The sequence below is a fragment of the Enhydra lutris genome, unplaced genomic scaffold (genome assembly GCF_002288905.1).
Source record: "Enhydra lutris kenyoni isolate GAN:26980312 unplaced genomic scaffold, ASM228890v2 scaffoldscaffold53, whole genome shotgun sequence".
Classification (NCBI taxonomy): domain Eukaryota; kingdom Metazoa; phylum Chordata; class Mammalia; order Carnivora; family Mustelidae; genus Enhydra; species Enhydra lutris.
This window is the reverse complement of record NW_019154137.1, coordinates 7095526-7118893: the sequence shown is the minus strand read 5'-3', so window position 1 is coordinate 7118893 and position 23368 is coordinate 7095526. Positions and strand designations below refer to the sequence as shown.

Sequence of the window (23368 nt, the reverse complement as noted above, 5' to 3'; positions counted from 1 at the left end):
TAATAAAAGGATAAGAACCATATGCCCAATTTAATAGATGCAGAAAAAACATCAGACTAAGTACAACATCCATTCATAATAAAAACCCTCAACAAAGTAAATTTAGAGGGAACATACCTCAACATAATAAAGGCCATATATGGAGACCCACACCTAACATAATCCTCGGTGAGGAGAAACAGCCTTTCCCCTACAGTCAGGAACAAGACAGGGATGTCCACTCTCACCACTGTTATTTAACATATAGAACTGAAAGTTTTAGCCACAGCAATCGAAAAATAAACCACTTCTTTTCTTCTTAAAAATATTTTGTAAGGCATTTTATTTGAAACTAGAGAATAAACCATTTCTTTTATTTTTTTAAAATATTTTATTTATTCATTTGACAGACAGAGATCACAAGTAGACAGAGAGGCAGACAGAGAGAGAGAGGGAGGGGGAAGCAGGCTCCCTGCTGAGCAGAGAGCCTGATGCGGGGCTCGATCCCAGAACGCCGAGATCATGACCTGAGCCGAAGGCAGAGGCTTTAACCCACTGAGCCACCCAGGCGCCCCCCATTTCTTTTAAAACAAAAATTCTCTTCCCCCAGATGGCAAACACTGCCCATTTTCATTGTAAAAAGTATCAACAATACATAAATCCTAAAGAAGGAAATTAAAATCCTCCATAACCCCCATGTTGTGAACATGTTGCTATATATCCTCCTAGCCCTTTCTCTCCCCAGACATCAACACATCTACACACAAACACATATTATAGATCATTCTATTCATACTGTTTAGTAGCCTGATGTTTTTCATTTGATGCATCATAATTATTTCCATGCCAGTTCATAATCTTCTGTAACATGATTTAATAGCAGTGTAATCTTGTATTATTTGTAATATCAGTTATTTCATTAATTTCCTTTTGATGAATATTTAGATTGATCATAACTTTCTACTAGTTTTTAAGTGTTATAATAGATAGCTTTTTAGTTTGTACACATTCATAATTAATTCATAGAAATGGAATTGTAGGCTAAAAAGATAAGCCAAATTTTAAGGTTTTTTGATAAATGATGCTACATTACCCTCCACAAGGGTGGGTGTTTTTTTTAATACTCTCATGAAGAGTATATGAGAGTGCCCACTACACTCTGATCAACACAGGTATTTTTTAATCTGGTAACAATTGAGCCTGTATTGTGTCAGTTATGCTGCATTATAGTAATTTTACACTTGTATTACTTCCAACTCCTACCCTAATAGGCATCTATATTTTAACATCTGCCGCAGCTATCATGGGACCTTATGCATACCAGGCACTTGGGAAACAGGCTTAGTGAAGGCCTCCCATGTTCTCATAATAGCCTGTCCACCATCACTCTGCAGTTTCCATATACAAAGTAGAGTTCCATGACCAAGGGAAATGAGAAGGGATAACAGTGTTGAGGACCAGCATCTAATCCCATTGTGGTTGCTTCCCTAATGCCCCAATGTCTATCACTGGGATAGCTACAGCCTCAACATTTTAACAATAGCTACTGATAAGGGTAGCTCATGTATGATACAGGTATAAACTCCAAGCTGCTTGGCCCAACGAAAAGAAAACTGGTCATGGCATTTTTAGGTGGAAAGAGACAACTGGTTTGGAGACCTTCTCAGCAAGTCTGGAATAAGTTCATGTATGGCTTGTTTTCTTGCAGCAGTACATTTGTTCGGCCTGACTTGGCAGTTGCAACCAGTTGAAGGACAGCTCTATGAAAATGGAGTTAGCAAAGGGAACAGAGGGACCGAATCCGTGGATACTACTTACTCTCCAATTGGAGGAAAAGTTTCCGATAAATCAGAGAAAAAAGGTACAGTGATCAAAATGACTGATTTATTGATTATTGATTACTTTTCTTCTAATTCGGTTATTAGAACCAAAGCTGGGATGGTTTCACTTCACATTAAATTTCATGATCACTCGAAAGAAGTACTCTACGTGGACAGAATAAATACATGTAAATGTCTTATGAAAGCAAATTTTCCTTTCTCTAGTGCCTTGAGTATAAACCAATTAAACTTTTCAAATATGTAGGCAATTTTGAAAATAGATAAATATTTACAGGATGGAGGTTTCAATACAATGGAAATTGCATTTCACATATAACTACCCTGAAGCAACATGGGATTTTGATTAAGTTCTCTGTGTCCAAGCCTAACATTTATATATAACATTTTACAAAGGGTATATGGAAATTTCTTCTGTTTATAATAAGAAAAAGCCTTTTATGCTTAATATAAGGGTGAATGTGTATGTCAAAGTGGGGGTACATGAATTTTTTTCTAGCGGGGAACATGAATTCTTTGCAGTTGGAAAAAATAAAAAAGTACTCTGAGTACTGAATTGTTAAATTTAACCAATGTAAGCTTGAGCTACCTGACTTATTTACAATAAATGTCACATACCAGCACTCCCAACATCTTATTCACATTGAATGATCTTAGTCTCAATATACAAGTATTGAAAATAGCTGAAAGTTTCTATTCTAATTTCTCTTGAAATAGGATTCAGCACACAGGGACTCAATGTAAAATTTCACGATGTCAATTCCAAAAGCAGAAATTGAAAACAGAACATAGAACACAATCCTAAATATTTTTAGGAGGTCACATTCAAACAGATGAATGAATGAATGACCCAAACCCTACCCTCAAGAAACTTAAAATCTTAAGGGGTAATAAGACAGTGTTACTTTGGCTGATGAGTTGCAAACAAGATATTTTGTTTTGTAGCTGCTCAAGTTACTAATCTTTACTTGTGTTTCTAGTTTCTTTTGGGGGTTATTGGTAGGGTGTGCTGTTTGGTTTTTGTTTGTTTTTTTGAAAATGTAATTCTGCTTTGGTCTATGCTTCAGTAAAACTCATGCTTAGGTTTCAGGAAAACATTATGATTTGTCCTAGTTTTTGATTCACAATGCAGCTTGCTTTATGTCCTCGTTTAGAAATACTGTCTCTAGCCTGGGCTGACCTTTCCCAGCAATTCCATTGTTGCTGCTGAGACAGGCTGAGGGTCAGAGATGACAGAGGAAAGGGTCTGAGTACACTTGGACTCTGGCTTTTACTCTCTTATCTTTTTTCCCACTCTTTGATTCCTTTATATGTGCAAGTGCAGGAGCCACCATTTGGTGCCTAGGGATTTCTTGCCATTCACACTTGAAATTCATGAGTTATCTGTTTGAGGACAATAAAACACACAAGACAGAAGGTCACTACATAGTCGTTACCAGAGCATATTTATTTGTTTACTCTAATTCAGACATCTGTAATTCCTTTCCACAAAGTACCATTGACCCTTGAACAACATGGGTTTGAATTGCCCAGGTCCTCTACAGATTTTTTTCAATAAATACAACACAAGACTGGAAATGTATTTTCTCCTCTTTATGATTTTCTTAATAACATTTATTTCCTCTAGGTTACTTTATTGTAGGAAAACAGTATATTACATGTAACATATGAAATCTATGTTAATCAACTGTTTATATTATTGGTAAGGCTTCAAGTTAAGTTTTGGGGGAGTCACAAGTTATACGAGGATTATTTGACTGCATAGGGTTAAGAGGGAGGGGATGGGTGTACCTAACCCCAGTGTTGTCCAGGGGTTAGCTGGAGTTTTCTGGTGACTGAAATTTTTTGCATAATTAACCATGTGCCAAGAATTATTCTGGACACTTCACACGTATTATATCATGAAGGTAACATTATGGACCTCGTTTTCCAAATAAAGAAACAGAGGCACAGAGAGGTTAAGTAACTTGCCCAAGGTCACAAAGTTAGAAACTGGCAATCTGATTTCAGAGATTTTCTCTACACTGTACAGAAATTCACACACTAAACATATATGAAAAACCACAAAAGACACTTTACCTAATGAAAGCAAAGCCCCAGAATCTATTCATGATGGCTTTTAGAGAAATTCTATACAGCTATATTTTAATGTGTTGTAACAAGTTTCATAAATGAAAAAATGTGTTTAAGTTTCTGCTCAATTTTAACAACAAACAGGCTGAACAATTCCAATTTAATACTTTATGAAGAAAAATTATTAAGGATTAATGCCATATATACCAACTTGTTATCTTAAACGGATTTTTTGTGGCAGTCTGAACAAAACCTTAACTGTAACTGCACATCATGGTTCTGCTGTATCAGGTCTTTACTGCATATCACTCACCGAGTAAAAACATAGCTCCTGTTTTATAATGCCATGTGTACACTAAACCAAACCTTGCAGAAGATGAAATATACCTAAAAGGATATTTTCAACTGGTCAGCTATATCCTGTTATGATTTTCTAGACATCACATACCCCATAAATACAGTTGTAGAAGCTTGTCTTAATGATCTTGTATGCATTAAAATACAAAACCAAAAACCAAATAATCCTTTTTTACATTGATTTCCTCACTCTCCTAGAGGACTGGACATTGTAGGGCTGTGGTTAAGATCCTAGACTGTGGAGTCAGACTGATCTGGCTTTGAACACTGTGTCATTTCCTGGCTCTCAAGCCTCAGGCAATGAGTTGATACAACCTTGCTGAACTAATATCCTCATCTGCAACACAAGGATGATAATAATAGTACTTGTCTCATAAGTTGGTTGTGAGGAACAAGTGAGATAATGGTTTTAGTGCACAGTGCCAGGCACCCAGTTAAAGTTAGCAGTAATTATTGGAACAAGTGATTGGAAAATTACCTTGAGTTTATTGACATCCCATTATGTACTGTAGATTGTGCTTCAAACTGCTATCAGGTTTTCCACAAATGATGGCCTTCTTGAGATTTGCATTTTCTCTTTTTTTTTTAAAGATTTTTATTTTATTTATTTGTCAGAGAGAGAGAGCAAGCACAGGCAGAGGCAGAGGGAGAAGCAGGCTCCCCACAGAACAAGGAGCCCGATGTGGGACTCGATCCCAGGACGCCAGGATCATGACCTGAGCCGAAGGCAGCTGCTTAACCAACTGAGCCACCCAGGCGTCCCGCATTTTCTCTTTTTAAAGTTTGATCTCTCTTTACTTAACAAGTTAACATCTGCTATTTCATAATCATCATTACCATCATTGTCAAAGATGGAGAAATAGAATGACACTGTAAAAAGAAAATCAAATTCTACTGGAGTTGGTTCCCCATTAACAGTAGTTATATATATCTGCTTCTCCTTAGGAGACTAAAGAATTTTCTCACCACTTAGTTTTCCAAATGAAAGAAAACAGAATATTTGATTGTAGACATTTAGCATGCTAATGTTTTATTTTTGAAATGTACTTGAATAATTTCAATTTAATTTCAAAAAGAAGACATAAGTCACAATCACATATTGGGATCTGCCAGAAAAGCCAGCTGTCAGTTGTTCAATAAACATTTATAGAATTGAAAACATTATACTAAAACAGCCCCTACCACCTTAGAAGTTTATAAACTAGTCATAACTCTTTCTCTTTAATGAACATTATGTAACAACTACTTTAAACAGAGCAAGGGACAGAAAAAAGTAAAAGACTTAGTCCCAGACCTGAGTCACATAACATCCATAAATTGAACTAAATATAATTACAGTGTAATTTAGCAACTAATATGGAAAGTTAAAATCTTAAACATTATCAAATCCAAAGTCTTTGTTTAAAGATGAAGAAACTGAGGTCCAAAAGGGTCAAGAACCAGAGAGAAATCTTAACTAGAACAGAGGACATTTGACTGTACCTCTTCTGTTTTCTCATCTGTTATTGAAATAATGTAACACAGACTAAACATATAAATTGCTAAAGAGGTTTTCTAAGGAAGTGTCAAAGGCAAAAACTGAATAGGTAGGGAAATTAATTTTATTCAGGCTATTGCAATAGAGAAAGCATTCCAGTTCTGGAAGATCAGAGTGTCTGAGCAAAGTGGATTTTGCCTTAGACTTTTCTAGGAGTACTGGATAAGGAACATGTGGGATGATTTACAGCTGGGGTTGTCTTGTACTCAGAAGAAGTCTCAGTCAGTCAACTGACCAGGAAATGTTTATGTCCACATCTAGATAGTTGAAGGAGAACAAATAGTTCTGATCTCAGCTAATTATTTATGAGGCAAAGAATAGGCAATTGGAGGGTCTGTATCTGGTCTTTCAGCAGGCTCCAGCAAAAGGGGAAAGGTCCTTCTTTGGCTTTGTTACAGGTCAACATAGGAGTCTTCTGCAGTTCTTATGGGATCCATGAGAAAGGGTGGACAGAGAGCCATATCTAATAAGTCATAGGGGAAAGAGCTTTTAATAAGGTTATTTTTGTTTTTTGTTTGTTGGCTTTGCAGTAAGCCATGTCCTAAAACATAAAAGAATGAGAAGGTTTTGGAAGACAAAAGGTTGGGAGGATTTCTTATCGAGCAGTTTTCCAGGAGCATAGGGCTCAGGTGAAGTCCAACATTGTCATCCGTCATCTGAATAAGGAAGAAGTTTATTGGGTACTGGACGGTACTAAATTCTTGCAGGTTGGATGCCAAAATAGAGCATGGGAACAAAAAGAGTGGATGGGGAGACAGAGCTAAAGGATACTCAAGTTCACCTTTATCTCCTTTATAATTTTTGCAAAAGTCTGTCCTTGAGGGGAAAGTGGCATTTCTCTTAAATTCATTCTATAAGATCTATCTCCACAAAGTTGAAGGGGGAAGAAAAGGTACTTTCTAGTTCAATGTCTGCTGAGTATATGACCATAGAAACAACATATAGCTGATTGACATGACACAGCGTGCAGCCTGTCTTGAAGATCCGTTAGCCTAGACCAAGCAATGACTAGAGCTCTTCACCTCTCTGGGCTCGGGTTTCTTATCTGAAAAAGAAGGGAGTTGGCTTTGTCCGGGTTGAAAAATAATTTTTCCCTCTAACCTTCTAGTTTCTTGGCTGAGGCACCCACCCACCCCTGCTGTAATAATAATAAAAAAAGATTAACAGGAAGGAGAAAAACAAGTTTAATAACATGTTTGCGCCCTGCACACGCAGGAGAGACCCAGGAAAACAGAGTAACTCCTGGAATGGCCCAGGCCGCCACCTTAAATACTATCTCTAGCTAAAGACAAAAGCTGTCAGGGGCGGGGAGGGAAGCCAGTTATATGAGGCTGTCAGACAAAGCACAGTGAGCTGGAGTATGGCTGGTAGGCAGAGTGAAGTCCTCTTTTCCACTGATGAGTTTCTAGAGATTAAGGCACATCTTCTTCCTGGTACAGAGGGAGACACCCTTACAGATGGCAATTTCCCTTATAAATGTAAATGTCCCCTTACCAAAGGACCTTCTACATGACTTTTCTGTCTGCCGTTTCTTCAAGATGATCCTTACATCAAAGAATCATATTGTGGGGTGCAAATTCTGCTCTCCTTCAGCTTTAAAACTTTTAGGGAGTGGAGGAGGGATAGTAGTCAGGGAAACACATTTTGCAAATTATACCTTACCTGCAAAGCACAAATAAAAAAAAAAAAGATAAAAGCTACATCTCTCCAGATAAAATGGGAGGGGGGTCAGATTCCTGCCACAATTCCCCCTGTGTTCCCCTTTCCTTTCTTTGCTCTCCATTCTCCTCCCAGTTGCTAATGCTTTGACAAACAAGGGGTGATGTTCTGTGGGACTGGCTTATCTCTAAGGTCCCTTCCAGCTGTGTACATTATGAGTCAGTGAATTCGAATTCTGCAGTTAGGGAAGAACAATTAGCCCTTCCAAATAAAAGTGGACCTATTTTTGCAAAAGGCATGTATACTCCTGGAAAATGGTTGAAATATATGTCTGTAAAATGTGCCAGCCACTTTGCCATTTAAATTTACTTGCAGAGAATTCTGTTGTAATTCAAATAATTAATTCCCAGTTTTCTGCCTTGCAAGTTTGGATTTCTGACATGTATGTAACAATAACAGTCTGCACTTAGAGAACATTTACAATTTCAAAATACTTTAATGTCTTTTATCCACATAACAGTTTTATGCTGTAGCAGCTATTGTTACCCTTGTTTTACACTTGAGAAAGGAAAACACAAGAAGGTTAAGAGACTTGGCTTGCATAATAGATACAACTACAGGCACAGCTGAAAAGAGGATCTAGTCTTTTAATGTTAGCTCAAGACCCTTCTTTGAGCCTCTTCTTTTAAAACTTCTTTTCTCAAGGCCAGTTGTTTAAGTAACAGCTGTCTTGATTAAAAATCTGCATGCATGTGGCGAAATGTATATCTTTTCCGTAAGAGTTCTTAGACCTGGGTTCAGCAAGACTCCCCTCCTCCTCAAAACAGAACACATACTCCTTGGGGATTCAAAGTTAACAACCCAAATGTACCTTTCATGACCTCCTTTCATTGTAGACCTAGCTGGAGAGGTGTGTGTGTGTGTGTGTGTGTGTATGTGTGTGTGTGTGTGTGTGTGTGTGTTGATTGTTTTGGTTTTCGTTTTGTTTTGTTTTGTTTTGCTTTGTTGTGGTGGTGTTTTGTTGAGTTTTACCTGTGGCATATTTATATTGGACGCAATTTACTCAATGACAGTTGTGGACCTTAAATAAAAACCTGAATTTCAGATTTACTTGTAGTTTCACTGACATTTATTTCACAGACCCAGCCAGTAGGTAAAGATTCATTTTGTGGTACAAAAGTAAAGAACTGCACCAACCCCACCCAGGTAATCACTGTGCATTCGGATGGAACACAGTCCTGCAGTATAATTCTGTGGTTCTTCAGTATTGGTTCATAGGACATGTGGATATTAAAATGCACTCAGCTGCCCTTTGAGTCAACCCATAGTTTCGATATCTTTTACTTAAAGGATATTAGAGCCCAGGACATTGTGGTAGAATTGGGAATAATTCATATAAGTACAACAAACCACATGAATAAAATAGTAGTAATGTACTAACAAAGACAACAATGTTGGGAGCGTAACATTATTATTTTTAAAGATTGATGGCAAATTACAGTAAATGTTTCCTATAATGCTATATAGATGTTTCTCTAATACAAGGTTTCAGGGGGTCCAGCTAGAGTGCTACAGCTTGTTTTCAACTATATTAAATCACTTTATCAATATACTTCAGTTTTAACAAAAGCTTTTCTAAAGCATACTGGAAACCTGACTTCTAAAACAGATTTATGGAAAGGGTTCACTAGGCTAAAAGGCAAACTTATTTACGGTATAAAAAATTCATGTTAAATGTTCTTGGTCATATATGTTTAATGTTTCCTTCTTGTTTCATTTTAATCCTTACTTTACTTTGTTTGTTTGTTTAACTAATAGACACCTTTCCTGTGGAGTGTATCTCCTTCGTGGTCCCTCTAGCCTAACAGTATACATCTGACAGGGGCGCTGCTGGTGTGCTGTGGGATGGCATATGGATCCTCCTGGAATAGTCCTTCAAAAGCTAGGGGATCTGCCCAGAACATCTTTATACCATCACAGTTTTTTGAGAGAAACAGTGCATTGTAGAAATTTACCAGCCATGTGTGTTCCTAATTCTGTTGAGTATCTGTTTATATCTCTCGGCTATATTATTTGTGGAGGAAGTTCAAACTTCTGCTAGCTTTTGCATGAAGTCAAAGGTAATTCTCATATGTAAAATTTGCTTTTGAAAACAAAATCTTAGAGTTCCAGGGTTGAATGCACAAGTCTGCATTTCCCTTTGCGTAACTTCGGCAATCCCGTAGATAATAATCACATATCCTTTCTTGGCCTCCACCTTTCTAATACCATGATCCCTTGGTTTTACTTCTAAACTCTCCTTGTAACTGTATTTCCCTCAGTCGTTTTATTTGCCTTTTCCTATGTCCATTATATATCCTACCGAAGGTATGAGAACTGCACACAGATACCATAGTCCCATTGCCAGTGGCTCAGAGAGTGGGAAGAATAAAAGCAAAAAGTTAGATTGTAGGAGAAATGATTCTTGACCTCCCCAACCTCTCCATGAAAATAATATCAAGGGAAGAAAAATGAAATCTTACTGTTTACAAGCATAGAAGTTCATGATTTTTAGTGCTATGTGAGTCAAGATGCTATTTTAACTGAACCAAGTACTATGGAATGCTCATGAATGAAGCAGAAGACATAGCTTTTGCCCTTGAGAAAATCCTATTCAGCAGGAAAGCTGGAGGAAGCACGAATACATGCACACACAATGCAAAATAACATGCAACCAACTGGTGTACAGAAATAGAAATAAGATGGTTAGGTGATTAAGAGCTTAAAAGACAAAAGATGAAAAGATGATTGTTTATTACAGAAGTAGTTTGAGCTGGGCCTTGAGAAACCAGAAAAATCAATCCAAGTTGACCTTAAAGAGCACATATTTAGGAGAATGGACTAATAGAGTAGTGGGGGGAAATGCAGATGGTAATAGCCTAAGTGGTAAATGGATAATGAAGCAATAGAGGCAGCAGATGGTGACAGCTTGGCAAAGAAAGGAAGGAGATAAATAGTACGATAACTAGATGAAGGGGCAGCTGGGTCATTTTAGTTGTTGTTTTTTTGTTTTGTTTTGTTTTAAGAAAGACTTGTGCTTGTTTGAAGACAAAGAATAAGAAACCAGTAAAGAGGGAGACATTGAGAATGACAGTAAGAAAAGAGAGAGTGAAGGGTCCAAAGTCTGGACAGAAGAGAAGGAAGGAGCCTCAGAGAGAAACTGGGACACGGAATTTTATGGCACACTGAGTATGAGAGAGGCATATTGATATTGTGAAAATGAGAGGTAGGAGTTCCAAAAGAGGACCCATAGATGTTTGTACCTTGTTCCATAGATGCTACTATCTATTCCAATTTCATATTACTGTTGTTGTTATCGTTATTTTAAGATTTTATTTATTTATTTGAGACAGAGAGTGTGAAAGAGAGAGCATGAGTTGGGGGAGCAGCAGAGGGAAAGGGAGAAGCAGACTCCCGGCTGAGCAGGGAACCCAACACAGGGGCTTGATTCTAGGACCCTGAGATCATGACCTGAGCTGAAGGCAGACACTTCACTGACTGAGCCACCCAGGCACCCCAGTATTGTTGTTACTATGTGTTATGAGTTTTGCTTGGGAGATGTTTTAATTTCATATTACTGAATATTTTCCGAGTTCCTTAAAGATGGAAATTAAAAGCGATAGCAAATACGACAACCCCTGAAAACTGGTGCCTCTGCAGGCTGCTGCTTTTTCCCAGGGCCTGGCACAAGAAGTTGTACAATCCCCTTATCACTCTCAACTATGGGATAGGTGGGTCTTAATATAATTGCCTTTATGAAATGCCCGGAAGGTAGATGTCAAGATTTTTTTTTTAAGATTTTATTTATTTGATAGATCACAAGGAGAGAGAGAGAGAGAGGAGGAAGCAGGCTCCCTGCCTAGCAGAGAGCCCGATGCGGGACTCGATCCCAGGACCCTGAGATCATGACCTGAGCTAAAGGCACAGACCCAACCCACTGAGCCACCCAGGCAGCCCAGATGTCAAGATTTTAGACAGCCATGACTTCCCTGTCCTTTGGGGACTTACATTCTAAGATACAAAAGGGGATGCTGGATAAATTGAGCCGTAACTAGCCCAATGTTAGTCTGACGTTGTTTAAAAATATAGACAATGGGCATCCTTGCTGTGTGCTACCAATGACATATTCCAAAATACTGGCCAGGAGACAATTCAGCTTCTAGGTATCAGATAACCATCTAAAACCACTTGGAAACACATCAGAACTCTTGGACAGGTCATGATAGTTTGTGTGTATGTGTGTCTGCAGGCTCTATATACCAATTTAGAACTTAGAACCATATCTTTTGGAACAACTTTAATGAGCTATATTTTACATACTATATAATTCCCAATTTAAAGTATATAACTCAGGGGCGCCTGGGTGGCTCAGGGGGTTAAGCCTCTGCCTTTGGCTCAAGTCATGGTCCTGGGATCAAGCCCTGCATCGGGCTCTCTGCTCAGCAGGGAGCCTGCTTCCCCCTCTCTCTCTGCCTGCCTCTCTGCCTACTTGTGATCTCTCTGTCAAATAACTAAATAAAATCTTTTTAAAAAAATAAAGTATACAATTCAGCAATTCTTAGCATATTCAGAGTTGTGTAACCATCATGGCTATTTAATTCTAGAATATTTTCATCACACTGAAAAGAAACCTCATAGTCATTGGCAGTTACCCGATATCCCCACTTCTCCCCAGCCCCTGGCAACCACTAATCTATTTCCTGTCTTTATAGATTTACCTACATGTACGTTTTATATAAATGGAATCATATAATGTATATTCTTTTGCGTCTGGCTTTTTTCAGTTAACTTAATGTTTTCAAAGTTTGTCCATGTTGTGGCATGTACTGATACTTTATTCCTTTTTATGGTTGAATAATATTCCACTGTGTGAGTATACCATATTTTTGTTTATCTACTCATCAACTGATGGACCTTTGTGAATTTTCACTTTTTTTGCTATTATAAATAATGCTGCTATAAGCATTCATGTACAAGTTTTTGTTAGAACACCTGTTTTCAGTTTTTCAAGAGGCCAAAGTTAAAAGGGTGCCAATTTCTCCACATTTGTCAACACATTTATTGTCTATCATTTTTATTTTAGCTATCTTAGTGGGTATGAAGTGGTATCTCATTGTGTTTTTAACTTGCATGTCCTTGATGGCTAATGAGGTTGAGCCTCTTTTCCTGTGCTTATTGGCCATTTGTATTTCTTCTTTGGAGAAATGTCTATTTGGATCCTTGGCCCATTTTTTAATCGGTTTATTTGGATTTTTACTGGTCAGTTTGTAAGTCTTCTTAACGTATTCTAGATACAAGCCCCTTTTCTAAAATATGATTTGCAAACATTTTCTCCTATTCTGTAGGCAGTCTCTTCACTTTCTTAATGGTGTCTTCTGAGGCACAAAAGTTTTTAATTTTGATGAAGTCAAATGTATCTATTTTTTCTTCCACTTTATGTGCTTTCGTTATCATATTTAAGAAACTACTGCCAAACCCCAGGTCACAAAGAGTTAGGCCTGTGATTTCTGCCTGAGAATTTTACAGGTTTAGTTCTTAAATATAGATATTTGGTCCATTTTGAGTTAATTTTTATATATGGTGTTGAGGGAGTGGTTCAACTTCACTCTTGCTTGTGGATATCCACTTGTCCATCACCACTGGTTGAAAGGCTATTCTTTCCCCCATTGAATTGTCTTAGTGCCTTTGTTGAAATTCGGCTGACCATAAATGTGATGTTTAATTTCTTGACTCTCAATTCTATTCTATTGATCTATATGTCTATCATAATACCAGTACCATTACTGTAGTTTTGTAATAAGTTTTGAAATCAGGAAGTGTTTTCCTTTTTTTTTTTTTTTTTAAGAGTGCTTTAGTTGTTCTGGGTTCCTTGAATTTCCAGATGAATTTTAGCTCAGCTAGTGTATTTCTGGAAAATGGGAGTTAGAATTTTGATACGCGTTGCATTGACTCTGTAGATGGGTTTAGGAAGTATTGCCATTTTAATAACAGTAAATCATGTAATCCATGAATATGGATGTTTCCATTTATTTAGGCCTTCTTTAATTTCTTTCAGTGATGTTTTGTTTTTCTCAGTGTATGAGTCTTGCAACTTTTGGGAGGGAGACAAACCATAAGTGACTCTTAATCTCACAAAACAAACTGAGGGTTGATGGGGGGAGGGGTGTTGGGAGAGGGGGGGTGGGATTATGGACATTGGGGAGGGTATGTGCTATGGTGAGTGCTGTGAAGTGTGTAAACCTGGCGATTCACAGACCTGTACCCCTGGGGATAAAAATATATTATATGTTTATAAAAAATAAAATTTAAAAATAAAATTAAAAAAAAAAGATTTATTTATTTTAGAGAGGGAGACAAAGTGTGCAAGCCAGTGTAAGCTGGGGGTGGGGAGGGGCAGTGGGAGAAGGAAAGAATCTTCAGGCAGACTCCCTACTGAACATGGAGCCAAATGCGGGGCTCCATCCCAGGACCCCGATATCATGACCTGAGTTGAAACCAAAAGTTGGACACTCACCCAACTGAACCACTCAGGTGCCCCAACTTGCAGCTTTTTTTGTTAAATTTATCCCAAGTTTTTTAATTCTTTTTGATGATATTATAAGTGGAAATCATTTCTTTAATTTCCTTTTTTGTCTTTTCATTGCATGGTCCATATTTATTCATTAGCATTTGAATATTTTCTTTTAAGGAGGTATTTTATACCATATTGACCATGACTCTGAGTCATTGTTTAAATATGTAAAAATGTGATGATAAATTTGAGTTTTGTATCCATTCAAGTTTTCACCAAAGAAATTCAGAGAGATTGACTACTTCGTATACCATTGGTAATAACCCACAGACTGAGATTCTACAAACAATTTGTGTTTCAGTGTATGAGATTGTATATCACATCAGGAGAGCCTGAAATTTGGAAACTAATGTTTGTGAATATTACTTAGTGGTCATTATAACACACCAGAAGAGCTGTGAAATTTTTTTTAAAAATTTAAGAAAGTGGAAATCCTTATGACAGAACTTCAAGAAATACTTCTAAAAAGATAATTAAGTCTTTTAAACAACAGTATGTTCAACAAACAGATATACAGGGTCAAAATGCAATTCAAAATTTGTCTTTTAATTAATGGTGAGATTTTAAACAATACCATTTCACTTCTTTCTGAGAAGATGTATGTAATACTAGATGAGGTATTGTATTGGCACATGAAGTCTTTCAGTGTCTGGACGTAATTGTTTACACTTACACACTCATGTATTTCTCAAGTGTAATATTTGCTAATGGACTTTGCCACACAATCAGCGATCTATTATCAGTGTCAGGAAGGCAGGAGTATTTTATGTCTAAACATATTTTATTCACAGTTAATTCCCAAAGGTCTCCGTGTGATGTTTCAGTTCTTCTTCCCACTAAACCTGATACCAAAATGTCAAAGTAAATGATCAACATTACTAAATAAATTATCAAGATTACTATTTTATTCATCCAAACAATATTTACCAAGTGCCTACCATGTACCAGATTCATTCTTCCTTTTCTTTCTCCTGCATACTCCTGGCTTATAGAACTGATATAAAAAGCATGTGTAATATACAATCTGGAAAATCTGTCCCTGAAAAACTGAGAGTTGAATACATATTTTTCTTCAATAGTTTATGTAAAGAAAATTATACAAGGCTACTTAGATGGGAAGGGTAGGATAGGTTTTCACTGTCCCCTTTGTATCTCTTTGCAGCTTTTAATCACAGGAATTAGGGGTTCATTTCACCTCTCCATTTTGTTCCAAGCACTGATATTTTAAATTTCATAATGATTTTCAAACTATGAACCAATTATTATGTTTGAAGGAACAAAAGGGAGGTGGTACTTATGCCATGAGACACACACTAGGATTAATTCAGGTGAATGACCATACCAAAGGTATTTGTTGCTGTCTTCTGAGGACCTTGAACGTCCTATAGGGTGAGGTGAAGGGCAAATATGATCTTAAGGCATGTTTCTTTTTCATCCCTTTGGACAACATCCCCTTCAGTTAATTAAAGCCAGTATCTTGAAAATAAATAAATAAATAAATAAATAAATAAATAAATAAAATAACGCCAGTATCTTCTTAGCTTAGATACATTTTATGGAACTTGCAAGTCCCTTAAAAGACTGCTAAGGCTGCTGTTACGGACAATACCACAGCCTTTAACCTGGTCATTTTTACGAGGACCTGATATGAGAATCTTTTTAATGACCACATGTCAGTGTCATCTACTCATGTTTCACAGAGTTTTGTGCAGGATCATTAAATCCGGTCTAGCTACATTAAGTAGAAAAAAATACATACATGTCTGTGTCCAGCAGAGCGCTACTTACCCCTGTCTTATAAGGACAGTTTTGTTAATAATTATGTTCTTAGTATTCAGGTATGTGTCTGAGTCTAGAGGTAATGAAGGCTTGGTTCCATTGCACACAGTGTCTGTCACCAATTCCGGGCCTCTATATTTACTTGCCAGGTAGCTTGACCTTTTCCTTTTAAACTAAGCAACTGTCAGTTAGCTTGCCATCCTTCCACACGGCCTATCTGCCATTGGTTTTTACCACTCAGCAGTTGATGCCTGTATTGCAAGCTATAAAGAGAGTGTTTAGCTCAAACTAAATTGGGGGATATTGGTGGGACTATGATAACGATAGTACTGCACAGTTTGATATGAGCTGTGGCTCTTCCTCTTGCATTTCTGCAAGGGAGTGTTCTGCTACTGGAGAATACAGTCTTCCTGGGCCTTTCGATATGCTGTAGCAATCTAAGTGATTAAATGACATTAAAACATTCATGTTACAGAATCCGGACCTTTGTGCTATATCTTAGTCCTGCTGCTAACACTTTGCAAATGAGGGATCAGGGGCCATGTGAGGCTTGGCCAAAACTATTCCACTTCCTTATTCTGGCACAGAATGTCTTCCTGAAATCACATTCCATATCATGGAATCCACATCCATTTCCTCTGCATGCCATTTTCTTCTCTTTAATTTTCCCCTTTGAGCTACATTAAGAAAAAAATGAAATAGTAAATTAACTAAGAACACTACATTGTAACCCATAACAAAATTTGAGAGAAGACAAAATGGAGCAGGATTGCTAGCAGGGAGACGTCCCCCTTTCTGATACACTCGATGTTAAAGGTTAGAGGCTGAGAAATTTTCCATCTGCAAGCTGTGAGAATTTCTCTTTAATACCAAATTGCAGCAACTCACTTGCTATGCTATTTTTATTTAAATTATAGTCCACATGTTCATTCATGTTGTCATGTCTCTTCATCTATCTTGTTTTAATTGTGATGCAGGCTTTCAAAGGTTAAGACCATCTTTTCAAATCATTTTTATAAATGACTTAGTATATATGCTTCAGATATTTACTAATGCTAGTAACCAGGAAGCTCCAACAACACAACTTCACGAGTTTCTTTTGATTTAGTGAATAACATTTAAGTAGCCTCATTATGCAGTATATGATGCTATAAAGTGCAGAAGGAAGACATGGTGTAGCATTTGGTAAGGCTTGTATATAAAGGTTAATGTCCATCAGCCAGTTTTGCCCTGATTTTTTAAAATGACAGTGTCTGCATTCGTTAAAGGCTATTTGTATCACCTTTAAAATAGTGTTTGTTGAACATAATTTTAAATTATTTTATATTCATAATAGTGTTTGAACAACCAAATGATGCGTTTTAAGAAGTGATAAGAGCCGCTGATTGAGGACAGCGATTGAACAAACTGAACATTAGGTCGAGAACGGAAGTATCCACAAAAACACAGTCTGTTAATTGTCTGCTCTTTGAAGACATCTGTCAGCTCCAGGACCTTAGGAGTTAAACGCATAATCAATCCTTTGGGGACAAGACCGTTCTGTCTGACATAGGAAAAAGTAACTTTCAGTGAAAAATAAGGTCCTCGGTTGGTCATTTATCATCTCAAAGGGCATATTTTATTATAAATGTCAATTCCACAAAATAATGTGTCCTGTAATACATAATTATGTTCAAAATTGCATTTGAAATCTATTATTAACAGTTAACAGTGAACATTCTTAAAATAGTTATTACTCTTGGCCTTAACACAAAAAGCAATAATGGAGGCATTTTAGGGAGTTAAAAGCTAGAAGGCATTGGCCTCTGAATAAAGCCACTGCAGGTGTGTTTCTTAATGGGCTGTTAATTTTATAGCAAGTGAACACAAAGGACAGAGACCATGTGTGTTTTTAAACTGTGTTTGGTGTGGAGAAAGAGTTGATGGCTGAAAAATATAAAGGCAGTATGAAATGAGACCAAATTGGATTTTCCCTCTTGAAGTATGATCCTTGTGGTTTAAAACCAAGGCAAGCAAATTCTTGCCCCTCCTCTTCTATCCCTTCCCTCCCTGCCACCACTTAACACAGAATTCCACAGAAACATATAGTAAACTTGCACATCGGAAATAATTAGAAAATATGGCGATAAATAATAAAGATCAGCTTGTCCAAACTCGACATCCTCTCACACTGATCATCTCCTTTTAGTTTTCTTGTTTTTGCTACTGGCATTGTCTGAGTCACTCAAACTCAACAACCATGGAGTCAGTTTTGGCTCTTCCTTAGCCTCCATACCTAGCATTCCAGTGTCCTAAGAACCTTGCTTCTCAATGTGTAGCCTGTGGACCATGCAACATGGGCATTACTTGGGAACTTGTGAGAAATATCCAACCTCAGACCTACTGAATCATAATTTGCATATTAGCTAGATGCCCTTCCTTAAGCACATTCAAGTTTGTAAGTGCTGTGCTAGACTCTTCCTTTACATTGTCTTTTCTTCTTTTTTTTCTTCCCAAGAAAATAACTTTTATTATTATAAATCAGTCTCTTTATATATTTTTTTAGATTTTTATTTATTTGTTTAACAGACAGAGATCACAAGCAGGCAGAGAGGCAGACAGAGAGAGAGGAGGAAACAGGCTCCTTGCTGAGCAGAGAGCCCGATGCGGGGCTTAATCCCAGGACCCTGAGATCATGACCCGAGCCGAAGGCAGCGGCTTAACCCACTGAGCCACCCAGGCGCCCCAGTCTCTTTATATTTTAAATACTTTTTTTGTAAAATATATGTCTTCAGATTTTACTTTTTAATCCGGAGTGATGACTTTACCTTTTAACATAAGCATTTAGTTCTTTGCTCTTTATTTTATTATAATTTGTCTTCCATCTTCTTTATGTTTTCTGATTCATCCATCTAGTCTGTGCCTTCTCTTTCTTGCCTTAGTTTAGATAAATTATTTTTTATCTCAGTATTATTTTCTCTAGCATGAAAAATAGATTTTTATATTTTAGTATTTATGTTTGAAAGTACAATAAGATTTTTAAAATTTATAATAATCTAAAGTTCATTGATATTTGTATCATTCTATAGGATAACCCAGTTTGGGGGTGTTTTTTTTTTCTGAGCTTGCTATATTATTTTTTTCTTTGTTGTCTAGGTGAGGCTTATTTTTTTTAATTTTTAATTTTTTTATTAACATATAATGTATTATTAGCCCCGGGGGTACAGGCCTGTGAATCGCCAGGTTTACACGTCACATCACTCACCATAGCACATACCTTCCCCAGTGTCCATAACCCAGCCACCCTCTCTCCTTACCCTCCTCCCCCTGGCAACCCTCAGTTTGTTTTGTGAGATTAAGAGTCTCTTATGGTTTGTCTCCCTCCCGATCCCATCTTGTTTCATTTTTTTAGGATAACCCAGTTTAATACTTCCTCAGTAATATGTGACTTTTTAACTTTATCAAGCAGAAATTAACAAGTATAATTGTATATATTTAAAGTATACAACATGCTGATTTCATAAACCTATACAATGTAGAAATGATTAAAAAGGTGAAGATAATTACCATATCCATCACCTCACATAATTAACTTTTTTGGTGTGGTAAGAATGCTTAAGATCTACTCTCAACAACATTCAAGTATATAATGCCGTATTATTAACTATAGTCACCATGTTCTACGTTAAATTGTCTGAGCTCCCGTAGTAACTAAAAAGTTGTACCCTTTGACCTACATCACCCCATTTCCCCCTCCCTCCAATCCTGGCAGCCATTCTAGTTTCTGTTTCTATGAAATTGGCTTTTATTCTTTTATAGATTCCACACATAACTAATATCATGCAGTATTTGTCTTTCTCTGTCTCGCTTGGTTTACTTAGCATAATGCCCTCCAGATTGATCCATGTTGTTGAAAATGGCAGGATTTCCTTTTTTTTTATTGGGTGGCTGAGTAATATTTCATGTATTTATACACAATGGAGTATTTTATACATATGTATTGTATATTATGTATATACATATATGTATATACATAATATACACATCACATGTTCTTTATCCACTCTTTCATCAAAGGATATTTAAGTTGTTTCCATATCTTGGCTGTTGTGAGTATTGCTGCAGTGAATGTGGGTGTGTAGATATCTGCTCAGGATTTTGATTGCAGTTCCTTTGGATATACACCCAGAAGTGAGATTGCTGGATCATATGGTAGTTTTATTTTTTGAGGACCTACCATACTGTTTTTCAAAACAACTGTACCATTTTGCATAGCCACCAACAGTGTATAAGGTTATAAAGGGTTCCCTTCTCTCCATATCCTTATCAACATTTGTTATTTCTTATCTTTTTGTTAATAACCAGCCTAACAGGATATGAGGTATTATCTCATTATGGGTTTGATTTACATTTCCCCCAATGATTAGTGATGTTGAGCACATTTTCTTATACCTATTGGCCATCTGTACGTCTTTTCTAGAAAAAAGTCATTTGCCCATTTTATATTGGATTATTTGCTTTTTTGCTATTGAGTTGGATTATTTGCTTCTTTACTATTGAGTTGTATAAATTCTTTATACATTTTGGATATTCACCCCTTATCAGATACATGGTTTGCAAATAATTTTCTCCCATTTTGTAGGTTGCCTTTTCAATTTACTGATTGTTTCTTTTTTTGTGCAGAGTTCTCTAGTTTGATGTAGTCCCACTTGCTTATTTTATAGTTGCCTGGAATGGACTATCCCATGTAAACTTGGGCCCACCCAAGTTGAGTAAAGTTGAGCCCACCCTGAATTTAGATCTTCATGTCATTTCACCTGAATTATTGCTCCATAATTCTCTATCATCCTTGTGTTTCCCTGCTCTATATCATTCTACCTTCTGCCTCAAGATTAGTCTTTCTAATGTACCCAAATATTTCCCCTCTTCTTAAAAACCTTTAATGGATTTCCATCTTTACTCGATAAACCCTCAGGATTGGCATGCAAGGCCCTATGATGCCATCCTTTCCTTCCAGCCCTATCTCTAACTGTTCTTCTCTATAGACACATAGCCACCACTATAGCTTTACAAGTTTCTCTCCTCTTTGTTTTGGTGCAAGGCGTTCCTTCCCAGTGGAACATTCTTCTCAACAGCTCTGTTGAAATCTTCTCCCTCCTTTAGGGCCCATCTTCAGTACTTCCCATAAATATCCTTTTCTCATTCATTCATTCATTCATTCACTCGTTGAATAAATATGTACAGAGCACATACTGTTTGCATACATTCCTCTAGTCACTGGGGATAAAACAAGGAACAAAACAGCCACAGCCTCATGGAGCTTATATTCTTTTGGGAGAAAATAGGTAATAGACAAGTAAAACATATGGTATGTTAGGGGGTGATAAGCACTAAGAAGAAAAATAAAGGAAGATAAAAGGCATTTAGACAGCTAAGAATGAGGAGTATCCTCCAACCAAATACCCTTTACTCCTTTGAATACCCAGAGCACTTATTTTCCTTTACAATATAGTTATTGTACACTTGTCCTATTTTCTCTCATATATTTAAAGCTCCTTGAGAGCAAGAACTGCATCTTGTTCAATGTTGTATCTCCTGTCGCTACCCAGACCACCTCAGTAAATAGTAGTTAAAATGAATCAAATGATGGAAATAAATGCAATAGTAGTTCAAGAGAAGGAAGAGACTGGTATAGTGGTTGGTTGGGGAGGGCTTCTTGGAAGATATTTTGGGTAAAGTCTTGAAATATGGGTAGGGTAGGGAGGAAAAAAGAGTTTAGTAAGTCATTTTCATATATTTGTGCTGAAAAACTAAAAACCATTAACTTATAAGATAATATTAATATTATATGCAATTTTCTTTACCTTTAAAACCAGTGTTTCAGAAGGGACGGGCGATAGACACTGGAGAAGTTGACATTGGTGCACAGGTCATGCAGACCATTCCACCCGGCTTATTCTGGCGTTTCCAGATTACTATCCACCATCCTATATATCTGAAATTCAATATTTCTCTAGCCAAGGACTCTCTGCTGGGAATTTATGGCAGAAGAAACATTCCACCTACACACACTCAGGTATTTGATGTTATAGGCATTTCTTGACCCTTTTTAGAGGGTGGTGGGATGATTAGTTCAGCTTTTGTGAGTTGCAAAGTGTGTGGGAGTCAAAGGTAAAGGCAGACAATGTTTGTAATTGGCAAATATCCAAAATAATCACACCCAAACGAATGAAAAAGAATGACATTGAGAAATAAGCAATAGCATTTAGTGAGCAAATTCAGAAAAGAAAGTTTAAAAAAATACTCTTGAAATTTCAATTTTGTTTCCTGGAACAGGATGATCATGAGCTTTCCCTGCCCCCTCATCTTACTTAGCTTTTGGGCCCACATCCCCCTTGGCTGGCTCCATATGGCCTTGACCCTTTGTCCCAAGGAAGAATGCAAATCAATAAAGGAAATGAGTCCAAAAAGGAGGTTTTATCTTAGAGGTAGAAATTTTTTCTTGTTATTGTTAATAATAACTGAAATATGTAAAACCTCTATGGTTTACAAAGCTCTTCTATAAATGTTAGCCACCTGATTTCTCTCTTTTTTTCCTTATCTCTTCCTTGCATGAACCCATTTGGGGCCCTGCTCCATCTAAGAAGTAGCATAAGGAATCATAACCAAGAGGGGATTACTTTTTTTTTCAACAGATATGACTTCAGTCCAAACCTTACCTTCTGGATGGGAATAGGCAGGGAATTAGAATGCCATTCAAATGTGACCCCCTTTTAAAAAATGCCCAAGGAAATGTGTGCAATGTGCTTGTCCACTGATTAGGAGAAAAAAAGGAGGGAGTCCTTTGAATATTTAAATATGCTAGCACAAAGGTAGTAAATTATGATGAATGTTCTCAAATTTTAGATTGTTTAGTTGTTTTAAAAACTATAAAATTCTTGAATTTGTAGAGAAGATCATGGTCACATTTTTGAGGGAAATGTGTGGTTTCAAATATCTTTTGTCTGATACTTCAGTAAAATATCAAGATTCTCTTGCCTAATACTAAATAAGATTTTTTTCTATTCCTTGGCTTACTTATTTTTAGACAATGATTTTGAATACTAATAAATACATAAACTGAAAGGTTTATGACATTTATAAATATAGTGGGGGGTTTTTCAGAATCAGATTTAAGTATACTTAAGAAAGAATAACTTCTTCTTTTGCATTCCTCAGAGAAGTATGAAGTAGAAATAGGGCAATTGAAGTTAATGTTTTTCATTAGTCTAGAAGTAAAAGTAGTGGCTTATATTTGTGTGTGTATTTGTTCCAGTTTGATTTTGTAAAACTGATGGATGGAAAACAACTGGTCAAGCAGGACTCCAAGGGCTCTGATGATACCCAGCACTCGCCTCGGAACCTGATCTTAACCTCACTGCAGGAGACCGGTTTCATAGAGTATATGGACCAAGGGCCTTGGTATCTGGCATTTTACAATGATGGAAAAAAGATGGAGCAGGTGTTCGTGTTAACCACAGCAATCGGTAAGCTGCCTTGACTATTATTTTGAATTAA

General features: G+C 36.9%; 1 protein-coding gene across 3 annotated transcripts in view; it reads left to right on the top strand.

Moving 5' to 3' along the window:
- LOC111157267 (teneurin transmembrane protein 1) overlaps positions 1–23368 on the top strand; it is a 550623-nt gene that overhangs the window by 273939 nt on the left and 253316 nt on the right. For 2 of the 3 annotated variants that reach the window (XM_022518550.1, XM_022518548.1), the window contains exons 6-8: positions 1688–1840; positions 21688–21887; positions 23127–23337. In XM_022518550.1, coding sequence (XP_022374258.1) covers positions 1688–1840; positions 21688–21887; positions 23127–23337 — 564 coding nt within the window. The remainder of the gene's footprint in view (positions 1–1687; positions 1841–21687; positions 21888–23126; positions 23338–23368) is intronic. The other variant, XM_022518549.1, reaches the window with a different exon arrangement.